The 24,925-nt window shown below is 40.2% G+C and overlaps 1 protein-coding gene and 1 long non-coding RNA gene across 12 annotated transcripts in view; one reads left to right on the top strand and one right to left on the bottom strand.

Annotated features, from left to right (window-relative positions):
- SLC6A9 (solute carrier family 6 member 9) overlaps positions 1-24,925 on the top strand; it is a 183,575-nt gene that overhangs the window by 94,500 nt on the left and 64,150 nt on the right. Inside the window, exons 4-6 of the mRNA XM_085885178.1 lie at positions 5,323-5,454; positions 11,642-11,821; positions 15,823-15,979. Coding sequence (XP_085741304.1) covers positions 5,323-5,454; positions 11,642-11,821; positions 15,823-15,979 — 469 coding nt within the window. The remainder of the gene's footprint in view (positions 1-5,322; positions 5,455-11,641; positions 11,822-15,822; positions 15,980-24,925) is intronic.
- Positions 7,911-24,925, bottom strand: part of LOC147024860 (uncharacterized) — a 116,953-nt gene continuing 99,938 nt past the window's right edge. For 7 of the 11 annotated variants that reach the window (XR_015059232.1, XR_015059233.1, XR_015059237.1 and 4 more), the window contains 4 exons: positions 15,863-16,014; positions 15,059-15,108; positions 14,850-14,908; positions 7,911-8,628 (listed from right to left, as the gene is read on the bottom strand). This is a non-coding gene — a long non-coding RNA (uncharacterized LOC147024860). Of the gene's footprint in view, positions 8,629-14,849; positions 14,909-15,058; positions 15,183-15,862; positions 16,015-20,247; positions 20,347-24,925 lie in introns of all 11 variants that reach the window. The other 4 variants (XR_015059240.1, XR_015059241.1, XR_015059242.1 and 1 more) reach the window with 2 other exon arrangements.

Below are 24,925 nucleotides of genomic sequence, written 5' to 3'. Positions count from 1 at the left end.
TGTTCTGGGCCCTGTTCTTTTTCTGGTTTTCATCAATGATCTCTTTGACTCTCTGGAAAATCCTCTTTATCACTTTGCTGATGACTCCACACTCAGCAGTACCATCTGTCATCCCTCAGATCGGCAAGCGGCAGCCTCTTCACTCTTTGCAGATCTGGATAACATCACAAGCTGGTCCAACACGTGGAACATGTCTTTCAATCCTGACAAATCTCACACTCTCACGATGTCTCTCCAAAAGAACCTTGTGGAACCCCACCCCCCCCATCGACTTTCTCAACAATCCTCTTGAAGAAATCCTTTTGTTCAAGCTTCTGGGTCTCCGTATCTGCCATGATCCTTCTTGGGAAAGCCACATTTCCAAGCTGGCCTCCAAAGCCAGTCGCCCACTGGACATCCCCGATCGTGCAAAATCCTTCCTTGGCACGTCCACGTAATTTTGTGTCCACTCTCAGGAGAGCCATAAAATAACACTGGCCAACCTCAAGGCTGAAACATTTCTCCTTTCTCAAAGACCTGGTGGCACCTTGTCAAGTCTATCTTTGGAATATGCTCCCCCTCCATCCCTTTCTTCACCTCCAACGGCACAACAGCAGACTGCTCATGAGAAGGCTGAACACCTCAATTCTCTGTTTGCTTCCAAATCTTATGTCCCCAAACCCTTGCTCACGATATCCATCACACTCAATCACACCCAACTGCGGGACTTTGAGTCTTTCTCACCTGAGAAGATGGAAACGTTTTTGGCAACCCTTGACTCAGATTCTGCAACTGGCCATTGATAGCATCAGCACTTGTTTCTTCAAACCCTGCTCTGTGCTCTTGCACATCCTCTTTCTGCTCTGCTCACCCTATTATTTGCCCTCCATCATCTCACATCTGCTTAAAAGTCAGCCAACAACACTCCATTACACAAACATGGTGCAAAACAGATTCTCTTCATTACAGACCTATTAGAAACGGAGTGGAATCCAACATCACAGTTGACATCAAATGCTTAATTCTCTGCAGCAGCCTCATCTCAGACCATCAGTTCAGAAACAGACTGGGTCACTCGATCTCAGCCATACTGCTTTTGCTGTCCCAACAATGGTTGGAGGCCCTCAGTCTCAGAGAAGAGGGATCAGGGTCATTTCTCTGGACATATCTCAAGTATTTGATAGTGTCTGGCACCCCGTCATGCTCCCCAAACTTTCTTCCTACAGCAGTCAACACTACCCCTCATCTCATGGCTCAACAGACTTTCCTCTACCATCAGAGTCAAAATGTAGCTCTATACATGATTCTCTAATCTCCTCTCCTTGTCAAGGCTGGAGTGCTCCAAGGCAGTGTATTGGGCCCAGTCCTCTTCCTAATCTTTATCAATGTCCTTTCTGACTCTCTGAAAGATTATCTTTATGATGACTTGACCCTCTGCCTGAGTATCCCTCATCCCTTAGGTAGGCAGACAGCAGCTGCCTTTCTGTGCAGACAAAGAAGTTTAGTTCCTCTCTGTACACCTTGATAAAATCACGAGCTGGTCCCACTCTTGGAATGTCTTTTAATTTAGATAAGTCTCACACTTTCCCTCTATCTTTTTGGAAGGATCATCTGGCGAATCCTCCCATTTATTTCCTTAACAAACCTCTCAAAGCAGTTTAGTCACTCAAGCATTTGAGCCTCACCATCAGCCTAGATATTTCTTTGGCAAAGCACATCTCTAAGTTGGCCTAAAAAGCCAGCTGCTGACTGGGCATCCTTTGTTGTTCACAGTTTTCTTAGAATGTCTGAACTTTTATCTACTTGAAAGGCCCTTCATCTACAGATTGATGGAATATTGCTGTCCTCTTTGGGCGCCCCTTCTCCAAACGTTGCTCAGCTTGACACAATGGAAACCAAGACCTTCATAATCATTGCTATCTCCCATGATGAAGTTGAGTCTCTGGACCTATTACTTTGACATCACAGACAGTTTGGTAGTCTGTTTGTCTTCTACTGCCTCGTTTCCAGTCTTGCATCCTCTGCCTTTTCTGTGCTCTGTCCCCAACCCCCTCTTTATGTTTCTGCAAGGTGCACATGGTTTGCCGGTAATCCAGTTCTGGTGAAAGTTCCAAAATCCAGGCTCACTGCTCAACTCCACTCATTTGTTCCTCCTTCCTCTCACCTGTAGAACCGACTTCCTCCATCTGTTCAAAGAAACCACTTTGATAAAAACCAATGGCCTGATGGTCTGGTCAATTGCACCGCTTCTCTTTGCAAGTGAGTCTGACCAATAGTATGCCACATTGTTGCAGCAGTTGGAGGGTCCTGCTGGAGCCCTGCACCAGCTGATGGCATTGATGGCACCAGCCATGACACCACACCCTTAGAGCTGCTTGCGTTCACTCCGGCTGATTGTTACAGTTCCTTTTGACTTGATCGAATGGACTAACATGTTATAATGTCATGCACAGTCTGATCCTTTCAATGACCTGATCCAACATGTTATAATGTCATGCATGGTCTGATCCTTTCAATGACCTAATTACAGGAGTAATAGAAATAATACTTTCTAATAATAATAAGGATAACAAGTGAAATCCTTCAATACAGCACGTGTGGTGAAGCAAATGAGTACACTAATGTTAAAATATGCAATTTATGCTTTTTCAGTGGAAAAACAAATAAAAAGCATACTTAATATTTGAAATGTAAAAATCTTGTTATTATTGTGATAAGCACATATACATATATATATATATATATATATATATATATATATATATATATATATATATATATATATATATATATATATATATATATATATATATATATATATATATATATATATATATATATATATACATAACAGAAGGAATGAAAGCGTTCCATACAGTGTGGCAGGGGGCGGCAAAAGAATGATGGCATAAGAAGAACTTACCTTTCAGCATTCGGTGATCGGCACGAAATGCGATGGTGGGCGGAAATGACGTCTTTCGGCACGAAATGCAATGGTGGGCGAAAATGACGTCTTTCGTTCGTTCGTACATGAGAGGGGCACGTTTCTTGGTTTTTTCCCGTCAAGCAATAAATTAAATGGTTTATATATATATATATATATATAGCACATTAGTTTCACAAATTTCCATTGAAATACTCGGGTATTTCCGTCAATTCTCGCTATTTCGGTCTAGGTTACGCACTGCATCTACCGGACGGCCGTCATTGGCTGTCTTGAGGCATGTGTGTGTGGGGGGGGGGGGACAGGGGACACCGGAGACGTGGTAGACACCGGGGACATTTCAAACTCGGTGCAATTGTATACAGCACACGCGCTGTCATAACATGACACTCCCTGCTGCTCCTGTAGTGAGCGGGTGTACTTGTTGTAACAAAGCTGCAGACATGCACATTGGTCCCACAGTCAAAGTGCACAGTCAATGGAAGCTTGGCATATGAGTGCACGCATGCACTTCAGTCCAAATGCTGAAGCACATGGTCAATCAAACACATGCATCCTCACTCACACAGCCAGAATGCATGGTCATACAATACCTGGGAACCACTTTCTTTTGTTAAATCCTTTTTTTTTATTCCACAGAAGCCTGCTCTCTTTTACCTTTAAAAAAGGAAAATAAATCCACATTTTAACCAGTTTGGGATCTGCACCTTGACCCAAAGGCCAACGTACACAGTCCAATAAGCCTGTTCCATGAACTACACACATGCACCACAACCCAAAAGCTGAACTACATGATCAATCAAACAGCTGCAGACTAACCCGAAGGGCCAGGATGCATGATCATACAATAACTGGGAACCACTCATAAGACAGAGTGAAATCCCCTCGACAATTAAGCTGATAATCTTACATTGTACTCTTAAATGCCAAATAGTACCTCCTCACTGGAACAGTGACTGTGAACCCTTGTGCAACAGGACAGTTTGCGGAAAGGGTTCTGACCATTAGTCGGTGCCCGCCACACATCCACCGATTTAGGCATGCATTACACAGTTTTACAATTATTTTTGTATCCAGGAAACAAAATATTACTGTTAATAAATTACATACTGTAAGTACTTCCACTCCATGCTGATGAAGGCCAGTGAGCAGAAACACATCCATTGATTGATTCCCTTGTCAAGGGGTGGGCTGGCATTGGGAAAAAAAAGTTGGCCTACTGATATCAATGTAGCAGCTAACACACTACTTCTTTACAGTGGGTGGTTCTGTCTATCACAGACTGCAACTATGAGCAGGAATTGTCTAGTGCAGCACCCCCTATTGAAACCTGGTTCAGTACTACAAATCTCCTGCACCATTATAAGGGATTGGCTTTCCCATTTGCAATTATAATAGATGTGAAAGAATCAGTACTCCCAAAATCCAGAATCACTGTTCACCTCCACTCCTTTGTTTCTATTTTTCCTGCCTATGGAACTAATACATTCTCCCCCCCCCCCATGTCTTCAAGACAGGTGTTCACCATAATCTCAGATCATTCCCCCAGCTAAAACCATGATCTTTTCTACCCCCGTTAACTCCCCTCATCACTGCCAAGCGCACCTCCCTCCAAATTTCCAGTTTTTCCTTCTTAAGAGTTTGCTTCTGTATCCACCTTGTCCACACCATGCATCCTCTCCCACCACTCATTCCTCCCTACATTCACTGTTTCCCCAAGTCTCCCTCAATTTGTCCTTCAACTCTGCAACCCCCACCCCACTCCCTACTTTTCCTTTTGTTCTGTTGCATCCTGGTCCATTCAGTCTTCTACTTCTTTCATGAGCCTTGACTGTGCACAAAAAAGATCCTTTAAGGATAAGCATTTGGGCTAGTACTTTGGCCATATTATTTAAACTTTGCTGAAAGAGGGTTGACGACCTGAGTTCATTCGGATTCTTCCTTGTTTAGAACAGCTGAAGTGTCATCCCTTGAGGCTTTATGAATGGTCAAGCTCCAGCAGAAGATCATATTGAATATAAAAGTTTGTATTCAGTATGAAAATCCATTAATAATTTTGTTTTATCACTGCATTTCACTAGTTTTTCTTTTTAAACAATCAGCTATTGCTCAAACAAGAGCTTGCACATACGTTACATTCAATACAAGGATGTTGGGATATAGCAATGTACTTTCACCTTGATTGCAAAAACATTAATTGCTCAATGACAAATCAACAAGGTTTGTGGGATTAGAACCATTAGAACCTAAGATCCCAGCATTGTATCTAAGATCCCAGCATCATGATGTATGTGCTCAGATATGAATGCCAAACAGGTTTAAGGGTGACATATTTGATGATATACTATGTGGTGCTTAATTTTGTTTCCATTTCTTTGACGTATTTGTGTTCTCAACAGGAGCCTTCCTCTTCCCTTACATCATAATGCTGGTTTTTTGTGGAATTCCTCTCTTTTTCCTGGAACTTTCCTTTGGCCAATTTGCCAGTCTGAGCTGCCTTGGGGTGTGGAAAGTTAATCCCTTGTTTAAAGGTATGTCTTGGACCATGTGTTGTGTTTGCTACTTGCTTGTGATTCATTGAATTTCTGAGCTCGGGCAGGTTATACTAGGTAATTCAATAGAATTAATGGAATTAAATCCACAAGTTTCTTTAACCAGGAACACAGACCTACCTTTTCAATATAACTTGATATTTTCAAAGACACTGTATATGTTGTAAACCCACTGATCAATATTTCCAATAGATGTGAGAATTGCAATGCATGGTATTCATGAGCACAACACAACTCTAAGTTTTGCTTCAAGAAAGAAGCAAGTTCTCAGAAAGTACAACATTTCATCCAGAGTGGTCTTCATCGGGGACTATTATGTAGGAATCATTGCTTTTATGATGAGAATGGTTGTCTGGATGTCAGTTTATCGGTGCTTTCAAACTCAGAATGTTTCCAACCAGCCTACAGGCACATAGCAGGCACACAATATTTAGAAACAGGTTTGATGAAAATCAGAAATACTATTCTAATGAGTGCTCATTTAAAGTTGGCAACATTTCTTTCACACACACACTAGTTATTTTGGTGTAATTCTTCTTAGTCATTTAAACTTTTCGGTCGAGGTTACGCACTGCATCTACCGGACGGCCGTCATTGGCTGTCTTGAGGCATGTGTGTGTGGGGGGGGGGGGACAGGGGACACCGGAGACGTGGTAGACACCGGGGACATTTCAAACTCGGTGCAATTGTATACAGCACACGCGCTGTCATAACATGACACTCCCTGCTGCTCCTGTAGTGAGCGGGTGTACTTGTTGTAACAAAGCTGCAGACATGCACATTGGTCCCACAGTCAAAGTGCACAGTCAATGGAAGCTCAGAGGTGTTTAGTGCTTGAACCAAAATTATTATCACTCGATTTTCATCTTCTTGGTTACACTCCTTCAATCGAAAGGATTATGTCGGGGTCTCAAAATATGGGGTGGTGTCAAGGCAGGTGGTTGCACATCTGTTGTTGTCCTATTCTGCTGGAGATACTGTACGTCCGCTACAACCACAATAGAAAACTTGGTGTTGTTGCTCTGGTTGCTGTATCTCATTCCATTTCCGTCATCGGGGCTCCACTTGCAAGTTTTGCTTGGACTCAACATTGTTTGCACCTTGCCAAACTGCATGGCACCAAGCTGATCTACATGCTGTTGTTTCCTCCAAAGCTCTGCAGGTGGATTCTGGTTTTAGGCAGCCTTTTAGTGCAGCTTTGGGTAACTGTGGTTATGGTTAATTAATGAGAGCTGTCCATAGAATAATGCATTGGAGGAGCGATGATGATCTATTCTCATCCACTTCTGATGTTGTCTTGTCAGTAAGATTGTTTCTACACTTTGCATGTTGAAATGTTGCAGAACCTCTGCATTTGTCACATGGCCATGCCATTTGCTATCAAGGATTGAGTGAAGATTGCATCGTTGGATATTGGTTAGCTTGTTTATATGCCTTCTATATAGAGCATACCTCTCATACAAGTAGAAAGACATGGCAGCATAATATCTCTATATACTGCCATGTCAATGGGGTCGCTAAAGTAGTCCCGCCCTGCCTAAGGTAGGTGATCTGCGAATGGCTGAATTAAGTGAAACTGTACTCAAGCGGGAAACATAGTTCCTTCTCATGGACAGGATCTGCATCCTGCAGATCTCTTAAAATGTGTTTCTTTACTCAATTTATGTCCCCCACCCCCTCCACAAGAGATTTCCAAACAGGTCCACATGGCTCGTGCTCACAGAGGCAGGAATAAGGCTGACACTTATTCCTAAGATAAGACAGGTTTATCAGCACGGCCATGCCCCATGCCTTTGAGCATCCTTCGTTCATGGCCCAGCACTGGCTAATGAAGTGGCATGGGGATGTTATGTAGATGGGGTGTTGACACTGGTACAGTCTGAACCAGTGATATGCTGCTGTTCAGGCTGCTAATGACATTGTGCCTTCTGGGTCCTTGTGTTGGCCGGTTCCATGCCGGAGTCTTTGCACTCGAAGTGCGGTCTGTGAGGGAGGTTTATTGACCTGCACACAAACTGCTGATGTCAATACATCCAAACCGGCACCTCTCCTTACCTTGCCTGGGCTTTGCCTGGTTTTTGCAGAGAAGAGATGTACAAATTACACTATCTTACTGAGGCTCTCTACGTTAACTAAACTGCCCTTCACAGCATACATTAAAACAGGACACCTTCACTCTCACAGGTCACTGGTTACAGAAAATGTGCACTCTCCCATATGTATTACAGCCCCCCCCCCTTGGACCTTTGTCTCCCAACAAGGTAAACCTCTGGGATCAAGATCCAAAGATCCAAGCCTTAACATTTACACATTCGCAGTCTAATTATTTTAACCAGGAGATCAGAAGGGGCTAAAGTGAGACTATATCTGCCTTACCTAACTAAAGAACACACTACCCCCTTTGCTTCAAAATTCAACATGACAAAATTCCTATATATACAGAGGAAACTATTTAATTCCCCACCCTCTTAATGTCTTGACCAGGTGCTCCTGGAGTGGGGAGAGAAATTGGCACACAAAAATAAAAACAGGCCTACCTTTCAGACAATTTACCCTCAACCAATAAAACAACGAATCAACCATGTTTCCCAGTGGATGTCACACGCTTCAGCTGGTTTGCTGAGCCAAAACCCAATTTAAATTTACTCTAGCCAATCTCACAGGCTATATGCCTACCAGAGCACATTTGGAGTCACACACGACTGAGTAGAGCACTCACACAAACACAATAAACATTAAAATCAAACATTTTCATCCTTGCAAGGCCAGAGCTTCACACATAACTGCAAGATGTGGTCATCTAACTGGGCAGCAGGGAAGTCCTACAACAAGGTGGTACAGGTGTTGCAGTGTGTAGTGCCCACAGTGCAAAATAAAGTCCCAAATTGAGGATTTTCCTGCCCCTTCCCCCCCTGGACTTCCCACTCCCCAGCACTACAGTAGCTCCACAACAGCCCTTCACTGTATCCCCACTAGAGAAGGTCCACCAAGGCCTTCCGTGGCTCTTCATGGTTGTCAGGTGTCCTGTGCCCATGGTTGACTGCACATGACCCTCCTACTGGTGGGTCCTCCATCACAGTCACTTGCTCGGCTGTTGAGAGTGAGGCATGGCAAAGGGCCAACGTCTTCACTGTCCTTGAGAGCCTGGTTCACCTGCAGACATGCACAACTTACACACAATACTCCCTACCCAACTGCTATTCATTGTACCTACACCTGCCATACATGGTAGTTGGTGTTCCTCACCTGGCATGGCCTTGCATACACACTAAGCAACAGTAAAATAAAAACAACAACCACAAGTGATTGGAACCACCTGTCACGAACATTGGAAATCGTGAGATCAAATGAATTGCATAGAAACAGGAGCAGTTCTAGATTCAGAGGGACTCCACTTCTCTCGACCAAATTTCACAATAATCCTGTTCCATCCTGTGTCATCTGATCCTACTCTGCCTTTAAACATCTGAGAATTATGATTTTTTTCTGTATGAGGGATGTACAAGGACTTTATCCCACTCTAATGGGACCCCTCTGACCATGGAGAACCAGCCAGGAATATGATGGGCAAGCTTTGTATACCTCGCCCTTTTATTGGGGTTCTGTGGAAGAAATTTACTCAATTTCCACTCAGGTTCAGCATACAAAGGAGAATGTTTAATAACATTATGTACGTGCGCACATATGGGAGAAATCTCCATCAATGAAGCTCTCAAAGAAAAAAAACCCAATCCAAGTCTTATATATCGAATGGGGGATATGATTGAACAAACAGGAAAAAAGAGAAATAGTCTTTCATTTGGAAAGAGTAACTATTCCCATAGTTGGAAATCAAAATAACTGCTTTCTGCTACTGGGAAAGGGTCGGGAAAGAGTCTAAACAATATTGGTTCCAGTATGGAAGGAATCAGATCAGAAATGAGAAAAGTACAAAGCCAATTCCCAAGTACAGCCAATCAGAAAAGAGCACAACAGCCACTTTGAGGATCCTCAGGGTTTGGAGGTACAGACAATTACATAGATCAAGGGAGTGAAACATTACTTCGGAACGTTCTCAGCGTTGATAAAGAACAACATTACATTGACTGGCGCTGCTCATAGGACCTTGCCAGTTTTTTTTTTTTTTTTAACAATGCCTCTACACAAAAAGCCATGCATTACATTCATTCAATTTGTGAACTAAATATGAAATATCTAAAGTTAAGTTTAACCATGTACTAATTGATATACTTAAGTCTTCCTGGAACTTGTGCAACATTTCCAGGTTGTTACATAGTTTTAATTAAAAAATGACAAATCAATATCAACTGAAGGCAGATGTACGTTTTACAGAAAGCAAATGTAACAGAATACATGGATAATCATGTTTACAATGGAATCCTCTCAACTGCAGCATTTTACCGAAGTTCAAGTAATATTTTATGAGTGAGGAACAATGTCTTTATTCATTCATTCACACTTTGGGCTGGCAACACCAATCACAAATGCTTAAAGAGTAAATTTTCTTCGACAGTTCCCGAGAAGTCTGGGAGCAGGTAGTGCAATCCCTAAAGAAGGCTGCTTCATCACAGGGGAAGGACTTTATACTCTATGACCCTCTCAAGATGTTTGGCCATCAGACACTAGCTGCTCATTTGCAGAGATTTGTCTATTGGCTCCCATCTGTTCAAGCCTGTCAACACTGCCACGACTCCATTGGCATAAGACTTCTCTACTCTAACACCAACTTACTTCATAGAATCCTCCTTTTTTTCCTCTCTACTCCCCCACTGTGATCTTCCTATCTCCACCCCAACTCCTCTCAGCCACTGACTGCTCATGTTAGATGTTGTAAGTGATTTATCATTGATGTTAAATAATGGCTTGCTATTCCTAAACTAAATAAATGTATTTCAGTGATTCATTAAAAATGTTTTTTTCCGTTGTTTTATTTATTGAATTTCATTTGGTGTCATTTTACATCTGGCCATTTTACACCTTTAATCTATTGACAAGTTATATGCTGTGTGTAAATGCTCTCACTATTTTGATTATTTCACCTGTAACTGTACTGTAGAAGAGGTTTGGAAGAATGTTGGAAGATGTAAGAAGAAGAGGTTTGTAGGAATCAAGAAAGGAATTTGTACAATCTGGAATTTAAAAGCGTTTATCAAATAATTTGACATGAAGTTTATGATTATTGACATAGCTTTCTAATTTGTAAAAAAGCGACTGAGCTGTAATTTTGTTTTTTCTTTTTTAGTTCTAGCTCTTTTGGATAGATGTCATCATGAAGCTGATCAAATATACAGCCATCATTGGTTGCCAGTAAATTATCAATTTATCTAAAGGTGTTTCCACACCTTCTCACAGATGTTAGCTTATTTTTACTCATGTTCTGGACAAGATCAAACTCCTATACATTGTGGTGCAAAAATCCAAGTCTACTTAAATCAATACCAAGCTTTCTCAAATCACGATTTCAAACATGAATTTGTCATAATATTTAAGATATGTATCCATATTCTTAAATTTATTATTGTTTTTATTGACTGACACTTTGTTTTAACAGAATAAATGAAGGGTGAATACATTTGAGGTGAAGATAAAATTTACGTGAGCAGTCTGACTATGCTCTGGAGTGCATTATAACACTGTTGGGAAAGAATTGACTCAAACATGATCCATAAACGAAATGAATCAATCCCAAATGGAGTTGAGGTTGCTCTCAAGGCAAAAGGAGGTCTTACCGATTATTGATTACACGTAAAAACATATTTTGAAAAATTCCTATTATAATAAGTGGTGTTATATCCTCAGAGTTCATGGAAATCCCTGGAAAGTGCTTTTGGTTTCATATAGCAATGATTTATTTTGTTATCACATCTCAATTAAGAAATTTCCTGCTGGACTCATACTTTTGCACCATAACGTATGTGCAGGAACACTGTATATGAAGACATATACACACACACACACACACACACACACACACACACACACACACACACACACACACACACACACACACACACACACACACACACACACACACACACACACACACACACACACACACACACACACGCTTACCTGCATAAATGTGCTTTTGTTCAATTTTTGTAAGCATTTGAACTTGCTATTTTCACTTTCTTCACTTGTGCTTTTTTTTTATTCCTTCCTGCAGGAGTGGGCTATGGAATGATGGTTGTGTCATCTTATATTGGCATATACTACAACATGGTCATCGCTCTTTCTTTCCATTATTTTTTTTCTTCTCTGTCTGCAACATTGCCTTGGACATACTGCAATAACGAGTGGAATACTTACGAGTGCACTGGTGTTTTTGATCACCACTCTTCCAATGGTAATCCTCACTGGCACCTGCTAAAGCACCTAAATGTTTTACCATATCTTATATTTTTGACGTTTGTGCATACATTGCAAAAAATCACAGTGTCTTTCTGAAAGTTGAACTATTTTAGACAACTAGTCATCAAATTAAACATTTCCTGTCCATCAAGTTAATTTTTTTTATCCACGTTACTATATTTTAACCATTTTGTAAATACCTGAAGCAGAAATAGTGAGGTTCCAAATTAAATCAGATAATATCAGGCAAAACTGAAAATATTCCCATCAATTGTGTTTAATTTCATTTAAAAAAAACCTGACACTGCTGTGAATAGTCTCAGCTCTTCTAAGAGCCATGAATTTTAGATTTAGACCAACATTGTTCTTAGTTAATTGGTCTAATGCAATTCTCAAAATGTTTGAGTTGTCCATTGTCTTTCTATTTATATACAACATAAAATACTGCACCTTTCAAGGATCGGAGGAATCTAAATTAGGTTATTTATTTATCTTATGTGTAATACAAAGATCTTATTGTTTTTGTTCTTCCTCCCTTTTTATCTCCCGCCGCGTGGCGGAAGGGGGATATTGTTGTCACCCGGGTCGTCCGTCCGGCTGTCCGGCTGGCGGGGCGTCAACATTTATAGCTGTGAGTGCGATAACTCATAAACTGTTCGCCATATCGATTTGAAATTTGGGTCACACATGTACCACCTGAAAAGGAAGAACCCTATTGATTTTGGGCGTGGCCGAATCCAATATGGCCGACTGGGGCGGCCATCTTGAAAAAAATGTTTTTTGTAATAAATGGAAAAACTCTATTTCAAATATGATTTTAAATATTTTTGGTTACTACGTTCCTCACCCCTGGGGAACTTTTTGCAACATGGTCTCGGCCTGCTCAGACATCCAATATGGCCGCCAGGCAGCCATGTTGAAAAAAAACGGTGTTATCGCGATATAGGCTCAATTTTTTTTTCTGATGAAACTTGCAGGAAATGTAGGTAACGGGACGAAGTAGGTTGCTATTGAATTTCGGCCATCTCGAACATCAAATATGGCCACCAGGCAGCCATCTTGAAAAATGACATTATCGCGAAATAGGCTCTAAATTTTTTTAACTTGATGTAATAATATTTAAACTCGAGTGAGCTACCTTTGTTGTGGCGGGAGATTCCCCATCTCTGATGGTATATTTTATTTTTTTCCCATCTGGGTATGAATATCACTACTTTCCTTGTGCTGATCATGATTTTAAAATTTGCACCGTTAACCGTACTTATTGGTCAGAAGATAACAGACCGTGCACCACGATATCAAAAGAGCAACTGAGTCTGCAGTGGAGGGAAGTGTGGGGCTGAGGTGAGACAGAGATGCGGGTTGTGTATTCCTCCACGCCAAACCGTGATAGAGCGAGGGAACCATGCTGTAATTGGCACATTTTACTTGTGTTCAATAATTGGCACAATAGTTCAACTGCGATTAAGTGAAACCACAATGCAGAAATCTGTGTTTGTGGCGGGCCTGCCATATGTGCTACTTGCGTATGTCGGCAGCTGTACCTGGGTAGGGTTTGAAACAGCAAAGTGCTTATCTTTTGCATATATTCTTGGTTGCTTTATGTATGCAGCTCTCTTTGGCTGGAAGAGTATTAATTTATGGAAATCCTACCCCAACCTGGGGTAATTGACGAGGTGAGAGCTGTTTGCTTATTCCCTCTATTTATACAGACTGTATGTATAAATATATATACACACATTAATGGAAATTGTTAAATTATATGTACACACACACACATATATATCTACATATGTATACATATATATGTCTACATACATACATATATATATATATATATATATATATATATATATATATATATATATATATATATGCAAAGGCAGCCGGCGTTTCCAGGAAATTCCGGGTCCCTCCACACACCCCTTCCCCTCCCCTCTTTGCACCCTCCCTCTGCACACCCATTCCACCACTTCTCCCCACCCCTTCCCCTTCCTCCTCTCACCCAATCGCCTGCCTCCTCCCACCCCACCCCCTACCTCCAGACTCCCCGATCCAACACGCCAATCCCCACCTCTTTAATACCTTGAAATAGATACAATCTGGGTCCGTCATATTGAGGGGATTAAAAAAACCAGATCGTTCAAGTCTTCAGGTCCTACAAGTATAGACCGGGAGCCCAGGGCCCTGAGCTCAAACGAACGAGGTACTAATATCTGAGCACAGGGGCATGAATGGAGTATCAAAAGACATATAGAAAGTTATTTCTGCCGGGTACCACCATCTGCGCAAGGACCCTGGTGACCCTCCAAAGGGGTCCTTAAAATTGGCTAGATCAAACATTGGAAGTACCAGTTGGTATCACTTTCATATGATGCATATTACCAACCTTACAACAAAACCACATGTGACAGACATGCCTACTACTGCAAAGGCCCCCCAGAAGCCCCAACAAGGGCCCCCAAAAAAGGGTGAGCTCAAACATTGGAGGTACTAGATAAACCAGTTTTAAAATCATATATACATCCCACAGAGTGTAAAATGTCCATTAGCAGACAAATTGTCTGCTGCATTGGCCCTACCAGAACTCCCAAAAGTGAGCTCTAAAAAGGGCAAAACATTACAGTCGACCAAAAATACACAATTGGCATAATTTTGCACATTATGCCGGCACACCATTACCATAGGAAACATTTATGTTTAACAATTTAACAAAAGAACTACAAAATACTAATAAGCCTACTGGTATCACACTATGAACCAGTAAACTCGGAAAAACTACAGGCTCATATTGTACTGAAACACTCAGAAATATATGAAGACATAGATAGTTCTAATGTTTCCTAACTCCTAACGTCTCCGAACTCGGAAATCTTTGGAAGTAATAACAGTTCTAATGTTCCCCGACCTCTCCTACTATAACATCTCCGAACTCGGAAAAGAATGTTCGTTTTAAGGGTCTCCAATGTATATTTGATCTGGTGACAATTCATGTTTTTCCGCGAATTTATTAAAGAACTCACAGTATTTTTCTGCTGCTTCATGGTCCGCTGATTTCTTCTCACCCTATACATCCAGTCATCTTATTCCATGACGCAGTTTGAAGCAGGACAGCCATCCATTGGAAAAGGCACAGGGTTCAGTTAGAGACATTTCATTATAAAATTTTTTTGGCCTTTTCAATGAAGCAGTGTAAGTTTATGTAGTGTATGCTGCTTCTCCACTGACTTACATGTCTCCAAGCTTGCAGAGAGCTGTCGTGAATTTTCTTTTTGCACATTTCTGACATAGATGGCATAGGAGCCCATGTTAGACTTGTTCATCAGCACGTTCCTATTTTCCCTCCTCTGCAGTCTCTTACAAATGTTGATATTCGAATGCAAAGTCAAAACCATCCTCTTCCATTTTTCAACTTTGCTTGGAGAAGGTTTATTCAATGCCATAATGGGTGGATGTGATGATATCTCATTATGGAACGATAAAAACAGAGCGCGATTATGAGCCTCAACATTGTACATGCTATATGTAAAACAATTTTTTTTTAAAAAAAATTCCGTTTACTAAAGTGTGCCGGTTGGTAAGGTGCTGGGTCATCAAGCTTTACCTGAATATACTGTACACACACACACACACACACACACACACACACACACACACACACACACACACACACACACACACACACACACACACACACACACACACACACTAATAAGGGTGCAGCTGGAGAATGTGTACACTTTTACATTTTCCATGTATTCTGGCGAAGGAAATCTTTCATTTTCTAACGTTTTTTTTCCGTAAAAAATGTACAGATATTGGGATGAATTTCAGTAAACAAATGACATAGTGTTCAGACAAAAAGTTCTAACTGCAATTACTTTATATATTTTCATCAACAATGGTGCATACACATGCTTTAAGTGTTGCCTCAAAATCTCATTCACATATTTTTGAACCATTATTCTTATTATGTGTTTCATCATATACTTACAGACTCCAGGAACAACACGTGGTTTCCGACCAAGAGACATACCTTGCCAACAAGGATCTCCACTGCCACCAGTATCTTCAGTGTTGATCTTGAGAACAACACAACGCAGATTCCTGGGAGGATTGAACGCCGTGCAAGCCCCAGCTCTGAGTACTGGATGTGAGACTCAGCACACATCAAAGCGAATTGTTTTGCTGCAGGCAAGCCGTGTAGAACAGTGAAATATGCCACAATCTAATTATATGGAATGATGTCACAAACATTTATTTAAAGATTAAAGACAAGGGAAGTGAAGATACAGTCGTTAACGTAGCCCCAAGTGGTAGAAGTTTTGATTGGTGTGTTGTGCATTATCCATATCCAAAACCACAATCAAATTAAAATAAATCCGGGGATATTTATGCAAATTTAGAGTGATCTTTTTTCCTTGCTTGTTTTTGCTTCTTTTTTTATTCTGTCTTTTTAGCAAATGATTTGCAATTATCCACTGATGCACATTTTAGCACATTCTTACTGATGGCTTGCTTTTAAGGCCTCAACCTGGACCTAAACTATTTTATTAACTCATCTGGACTTTAGTCCGGTGAGCTTATGCGATTGAGCAGTGTCTGTAGATGAGTGTGTGAGTGAGTGAGTAAGTCAGTCAGTCAGTCAGTTAGTAAGTCAGCCCGCAAACACTTCAGTCATTTTCGCTTGAACTAAACATGATTTTGAGGGGAAACAGGGGAAAATGGGAACGTGGTGATATAAAATTAAACTTGTCCACAAGCTTCATATTTGATGCCGAGCGAAGGTTTATTCGGAAAATCTGCAGTCATCAAAATCATCAAAATCTGCACTCATTATGGGGGTCTACTCATTATCTGCAAAATCTGCACTCATTATGTGCACCCCCCTCATTATAGGGGGGAGGGTGGGGGTGGAGTTGTTTGACCCAACAAAATAGATGTTTGCTCTCTTCTCCGAAACAACATGCACAATTTTGATGAAACTTAATCGCACCCTTCAACACCCGTGATGTACTAATATAAAGTGTAACAGCCGCATTCAAATCTGTGCTCGTTTGAGGGGTCTATGTGAGGCGTGGGATGGGGGTTTGACCTCCCCAAAATAAGCATTTGCTCTCTTCTCCAAAACTACACAACCAATTTCGATAAATCTTGCTCCCAACCTTCATCACCCATGATGTACCAAAGTGTATCGACCGCATCAAAATCTGCGGTCATGAAGGGGGTCTATAGGGGGCTTTTTGACACCCATAAATAAGTATTGATTCTCTTCTCCGAAACTACACACACAATCAATGAAACTTGACCACGACCTTCATCCCCCATGAAATGATGTGCCAAAGTGTATCGACCACATCAAAATCTGCGCTCATTAAGGGGATCTACAGGGGGGTTTTTGACCCCCCAAAATAAGTATTTGCTCTCTTCTCTGAAACTACACACATGATTTTGATGAAACTTCACCACAACCTTCAGTACCTGTGATGTACCCAAGTTTGTTCATGTTATTAAAAAAATAGGACTGCACGTCCTGAAGCTCAACTGGATCAGGAGCAACAGTCACTCACACCCCCCCCTCCCCGCAGACTCACCAGACCCTGATTTTTTTATGCCCTGAACAAACTTTCGTATGTCAAGGGTGATGAAGGTTGTGGTCAAGTTTCATCAAAATCATGTGTGTAGTTTTGGAGAAGGGAGCACGTACCTACAGCATTTTGGAGGGTCAAAATACACCCACTCACCCCACACCCTCGCTCTTAATGATAATGGGTATTGCAAAGCTCATTCCGGTCCCGTAACTTTACGTAGGTCAAAATGGCGAACTTCATAAATTCCTTCAAAAATCTTCCACTGACCCACCATTCAGAATGCTACAAAATTTGGGTTACAATGTTAGGCCAGGGTAGGGATGTTAAATTGCAGAGGTAATGCTGATCACGTGACCGGAAGTGTGTCAAAATGACCAACTTCATCAATTTTTGGGGAAATCACGTAAATTCATTCAAAAATCTTGTTCTCCCTACCGACCAGTCAGAATGCTACCAAATTTGGATTACAACATTAGGACAGGGTCCTGATGTTAAATTGTGGAGGCCATGCCGATCACATGACCGGAAGTGTGTCAAATGGTGGTCATGTGAATTCCTTCAAAAATCATTTTCTCCAGACCCACCAGTCAGAATGCTACCAAATTTGGGTTACAACATTAGAATAGGGTCGCTATGTTAAATTGCTGAGGTCATGGCGATCACATGACCGTGGTGTGCAAAAATGACGGACTTTGTAAATTTTTTGGAAAATCGCGTAAATTCCTTCAAAAATCTTTTTCTCCAGACCCACCAGTCAGAATGTACCCAAATTTGGGTTTCAATAATATGGAATAGGCAAAGCCAAGAAGCGAACGTAGAATTCTTCTTACATTCGCTTCTTAAATATATCAAATTAAAGTCTTTTTGCTATGAAAAAATTAAATATTACCTTAACATTACCTTCACAACAACTACACCTGCCGAGAACAGGATCTCATCTGCAAAAATAAATATTACCTCAACATTACATTCACAATGACAACTACACCGCCTAGAACAGGATCTCATCTGAAAAAATTAATATTACCTCAACATTACCTTCACAACAACTACACCACCTAGAACAGGATCTCATCTGAAAAAAAAAAATCCTCAACATTAACTTCACAACGACAACTACACCGCCTAGAACAGGATCTCATCTGAAAAAATTAATATTACCTCAACATTACCTTCACAACAACTACACCACCTAGAACAGGATCTCATCTGAAAAAAAAAAATCCTCAACATTAACTTCACAACGACAACTACACCGCCTAGAACAGGATCTGATGTAAAAAAATAAATACTAGAAGCGAACGTAGAATTCTTTTTACATTCGCTTCTGACTTTACCTATAACTTGTTCACAACTGTATACGCAATTTCCGGTTACTTCGATCTGGATTCGGGATCAGTGATCAAATAACGTAAATCACGATTAAAATTTTTTTTTGATGATGTGGGAGATATCTTTATTAAAATCAATGGAGGAAATATACACCATGTCTGATATTTGGGTCTTTCATGTCTCCGACAATGACTTTATCTCCCGGCATGCATCATTCCCCATGACAAAAAACGGAAACAAAAAAAAAACAGAAGCAAAAGGGTCATAGCCAATGACACGGATTCAAAATTGCCAGAGTATTGTGTTGTTGTTGTTGTCGTTTCCTACTGTCTCATGTGCACGCGTTAAGTAATATTCACAAGATAGAAATAAAACCCAATCGTGTTTATACACCGCACAGCATTAAAAAAAAAACGGAAGCAAAAGGGTCATAGCCAACGACACGGATTCCAAATTGCCAGGGTATTGTGTTGTTGTTGTTGTTGTTGTTGTTGTTGTCGTTTCCTACTGTCTCATGTGCACGCGTTAAGTCTGAAGCTCACTACGTTCGCTATTAGAATACACAAATTAATCACTATCCGGAAGTCCTACGTTGTAACCCATAATGGGGAACGCGGCTGAGTTTCTCTTCCCCCATCGGCCACGCCCACGCAGCAACGTGTCCTCTCATTGGTTGGTAAATAAATGGCCATAACTTGGGAAGCTCTTGTCTGATTAATATCAAACCTTGAAAAGGCACATCCTCAGGTCCCCAGCAATATACCTGGCAAGTTTCAATTAGATCGGACCAGTGGTTGTCGAGAAACAGCGGTCAGAGACACACACACAGATTGCTGGAATTATAGATAGACTAGTGCATGCCCGTAGGTGCGTGCCCGTACGTGCGTGGCCGTACGTGCAAACAAAAGCAAAAAAAAAAAACTTTCAAACCGCCTGACAGAAACAACCACACAGGCCGTTCCTTTGCTCTCGTAAATGACACACACACACACACACACACACACACACACACACACACACACACACACACACACACACACACACACACACACACACACACACACACACACATTACTGGAATTATTGATAGACGAGACACACACACACACAATTACTGGAATTATAGATAGACGACACACACACACACACTCACACACACATTACTGGAATTATAGATAGACGACACACACACACATTACTGGAATTATAGATAGATGAAATGAGGTCAATGAAATGACAAACGAAGGGGTTGAATGCAGACTGCAGAGCAATGAGTAAGGAAACCCGTCGTTGTGAATCGTTTTTACCACCAAATTGAGATGTATTTCGTTGGCAAGCATGTTGAGTAGAGCTGAATTCCTTAACACTTCCAAAGGCCAAACCGTTTTGACAATTGGAAAAAAAAGTTGTGCACTTTTTTTGATAAATTATTTTCAGAACAATTTTTCTTCAATATATAAATAGTAATAAAAATTGTCTCCATGTACATTGTACACACCTTTATCTCGTTAGCACCTCTTCATAAACAACATTGCTGAGGAAACGGCGCTTCTTCTTTGTTTCCTCGTCCAGGGCAAGAATGTGGAGGCTGCTGGATCTGCCAACGTTTTGATAAATTATTAGTTTTAATGGCCAATATATTCAATTAGCGCCAACGTATTTTGCCTTTTCGTAATGTCGTCGCAAGGAAAAACACAAAGACAAGAGAAGAGAAAAAAAAACCTTCATGCAAAAAAAAATAAAAAAATAACTTCCTGGTTCGGAGCATACCAGCTCACTCTGATGTTTCCGAAATTTATGCACCGTCTAATATGAAAACGATCATAACTTGGGGCATTGTGTTTATCTATAAATGCGCATAAGAAATCGAGAAATTATTACAATACACGAAGTCATCACTCTCCGGAAGTCCGTACGTTGTAACCCGTAATGGGGAACACGGCTGAGGTTCCCTTCCCCATCGGCCACGCCCACGCAGCAACGTGTCCTGTCATTGGTTGGTAAATAAATGGCCATAACTTAGGAAGCACTTGTCCAATTAATCTCAAACCTGGAAAAGGCACATCCTCAGGTCCCCAGCAATATATCTGGCAAGTTTCAATTAGATCGGACCAGTGGTTGTCGAGAGACAGCGGTCAGAGTGTCTCACACACACACACACACACACACACACACACACACACACACACACACACACACACACACACACACACACACACACACACACACACCTGGAATTATAGATAGATAGTAATATGGAATAGGCAAAGCCTAGAAGCGAACGTAGTATTCTTTTTACATTCGCTTCTGACTTTACATAAAACTTGTTCACAACTGTATACTTGCCAACTATACCGTGGTACGTGTAAGCGCCGCACAGCTGATTATTTTGACGCAATTTCCGGTTATTTCGGCCTGGATTCGGGATCAACGATCAAAAATGTAAATCACGATTAAAAAATATTTTTTGATGATGTGGGAGATATCTTTATTAAAATTAACTTTGGAAAAAAAATAATTGAATAAATAAACGATCACTTCCAGTCAAGAATAAAAGAAATTAAAAGTTCCAGAAAGAGTTTCAAAATCACTCCTGGTAATGTTAAATACAAAATAAACACTTCCTGTCGTGAAAAAATCACTTTCGGAAGTACAAAATTAACTTTGGGAAAAAAATAATTGAATAAATAAATAAACACTTCCGGTCATGATCTCCCGGCATGCATCATTCCCCATGACAAAAACCAGAAACAAAACAAAAACGGAAGCAAAATGGTCATAGCCAACGACACGGATTCACAATTGCCAGGGTATTGTGTTGTTTTTGTTGTTTCCTATTCTCTCATGTGCACGCGTTAAGTAATATTCACAAGACAGAAATAAAACCCAATCGTGTTTATACACGGCACAGCGTTTAACAACAACCAGAAGCAAAGGGTCATATCCAATGACACGGATTCCAAATTGCCAGGGGTATTGTGTTGTTGTTTCCTATTCTCTCACGTGCACGCTTTAAGTATGAAGCTCACTGCGTTCGCTATTAGGTCAAAGCCCAGATAAGCTACAGGTTCAGTGGTCCTATATATATATATATATATATATATATATATATATATATATATATATATATATATATATATATATATATATATATATATATATATATATATATATATATATATATATATACATATATATACACATATATATATATATGTATGTATATATATATATATATATACATATATATACATATATATATATATATATATATATATATATATATATATATATATATATATATATATATATATATATATATTATTCCTGCACTCCCAATTTCCAAAACGTCTGAGCTTTATCTCAGAGCTGGCTGAATTTCATTTTGCATCGATAATGTGAATAAAAAGTTATGCAGGGATGCAATAATTTTTTTGACCTTAATCTAATTTTTAAGGTAATAAGCTAATTAAAGACATTTTGACATTTTCACCAGGACTCAACGAAGGATTGTCCAATCAGAACGAAATTATCCTATCGAGATAGCCAAGTGAAAGGTGCATTTATACTTAACTTAGATTATAGCCCTTAGAGTAAAAGATCAGGGTATTACACCCATCATTTTACTCGTACTAAACTTTATACTTTTACTTTTATTTTACATCATATTACTAGTACTAAACCATCATTTGTGTTTTTCACACTTTTATATGCCAATGTCCAAGGACTTTCAGAATGACATTTTGCATCAGTAATGGGAATCAAAGAGTATGCAGAGTTGACATCTTGTCATCGCTCAAATTTGCCAATGTGGAATCTTAAAAACAACTTGGCTTTCCAAGATGTTCAGTGCATTATAATAGCGGATCTGCATTGAAGTTGAACACCTGATATTTGATTAGTGTCCTTGACCTACTTTTTCAGATTGTGACCTAATTAACAAAAAAACACCTTCCTCTAAAGAAGTCGCCAGTGGCATTACGTTTTCAGATTGTTGTCCATTCGTCCGTACGTTCATCCATGCTAATTTTCTCTGTTTTCTGTGCAACCGCTTCTTTGATTGACACAAAATTTTCAACATTGGTGCCACTACTCATGTAGAATGTTTTAATGATAATTATGATGTCATAGGTCTTGTGGTATGGCAGCCATGTTGGAAAAAAGGAAAAACTTTGGATTTCTGTATCTCTGAAACCGCTCCATAGGAAAAATTGAAACTTGGCAGATGTGAAGTTCTCCCCATGGGAAACGAGTGTGATTTTTTTTGATGATGTCATAGGTGGCTTCATTATGACGTCAAAATTGCATACATCGAACGCTTTATCTCGGGCTAAATTGTATGAGGCGAAAAAATTGATGATGACATCAGTCACGTTGTTCAGTAGCAATATTGTTTTTAACACAAAAACCTTCAAAAATCTTCTCCGAAAAGGCTGAACAGATCAAAGCAAAACTTTACAAGTATGATAGCCTATCCATGAGGAACAAAAAGTTCCCCACTTATGATGTCATAAGTCACATGGTTTGGTAGCTATGATTTTTTTGAAGTACAAACATTTAAATATTTTCTTCTCCAGAGCAGTGAGACAGATTGAGGGGAATCTTCACCCACATATTCATCGTGCCTTGGGGAGACCAGGGTGTTCATGACTAATTAACAGGTCACAAGGTCTGATGGCCATATTGGATTGAACAAAAAAATCTTTAAAAAATTCTTTCTGTTGAACCACTTCATCAATCAATGTGGTGTCAAAGTTTTAATCTAGTAGTCATGGGGAATATATGTTTTCAATTTCAACCTGATCGGACACATGGTCTGGCAGCCAGAATTACTTAACATTTTGAATCTGGGTTCAGGGATTGAACTAAAACTTGGTACAAGTATGTATAATGACGTAATAATGTGGGTGGAGGCATATCTGGCGACTACGCAACATCGAAGAGTGGCATTGTAGTTTTATCACAATTTGAATAATTTTCCTCCGATTTTCATGATGTTGAGTTTTTTTAATAGATTCTAGAGGGAGACATTTTCATAATTTACACTCTATTCCTAAATGTTGAAAGTCAAGGTCATAAGGCAGTCCAAAAAAAAAATAGCAAGAGTAAAAATATCATGTGTAAGTCACGGGCAATCGCTAATGGCAAGCCGAGGGAAGCTTAGCCTGGGTGATTACTTTGTGATCATAGATATCTACTTTTCATTGTTGTAAAAGGCAAACCTTCCCATCCCCCTGCCCGAGCATCCCATAAGTTTGGAAGACACAACTAGGAGTCTTCAGGTTGAGCTTGAAGTTCTCCATGTGTGGTTTATTAGCACCAAAATAAACGATAGGAAAACTATAATGGCATTCGGTGGAGCGCATACCTCCTCCAAGCTGATTCGTTTACGTTTTGTATCCCACTTGGGCCGGATCTGGATGCGGACCTGAACTAAAATTTTAACAGCTTGTTCTTGTTACCTAACCAATTCATGCACCAAGTTTTGTATGAATCCATCCATAACTTTTTGAGATATTGTGCGATACATCATGCCCTATCACTCAATGGTGAAGAATCACTTGAAAAATTCTCGGATTTGGATTCAGATTCAGATCTTCACCAAAATCGAACAAATTCTTCCTTGTTACATACCCAACCTGTCCACGTTTTATCCGAATCCGTCCACAATGTTTTGAGATATCCTGCACACAAACAGACAAAGAAAGACGTCATGCAGAGCAGAATACTTACAAAATCCATTAAAAAAAATTTGTGACAAGGAAGGACTTTGCACGATGGAGGATGCCTAGTCAGTGACTGGCATTGGAGACCAGGTTTGAAATATGGCTTTCCCAGGAAAGATTATGGCAGATAGTGAGACCCAGAAGCTTGAATGAAAGGACATCTTCAAGAGGATTGTTGAGAAAGTAGATGGGGGTGGGTTCCAAATGGTCCTTTCAGAGGGACATCGTGAGAGTGTGAGATTTGTCAGGATTGAAAGTCATGTTCCACGTGTTGGACCAGTTTGTGATTTTAAACAGGTCTGCAGGGAGTGAAGAGGCTGCTGGTTGCCAGTCTGAGGGATGACAGATGGTACGGCAGAGGGTGGAGTCATCAGCAAAGGGATAAAGAGGATTTTCCAGAGAGACGGAGAGATCATTGATGAAAACCAGAAAAAGTACAGGGCCAGGAAC

This window comes from Eptatretus burgeri, chromosome 6, assembly GCF_056783735.1.
Source record: "Eptatretus burgeri isolate ZD-2024b chromosome 6, Ebu_testis_v1, whole genome shotgun sequence".
Classification (NCBI taxonomy): Eukaryota; Metazoa; Chordata; class Myxini; order Myxiniformes; family Myxinidae; genus Eptatretus; species Eptatretus burgeri.
This window is presented reverse-complemented; position numbering and strand designations above follow the sequence as displayed.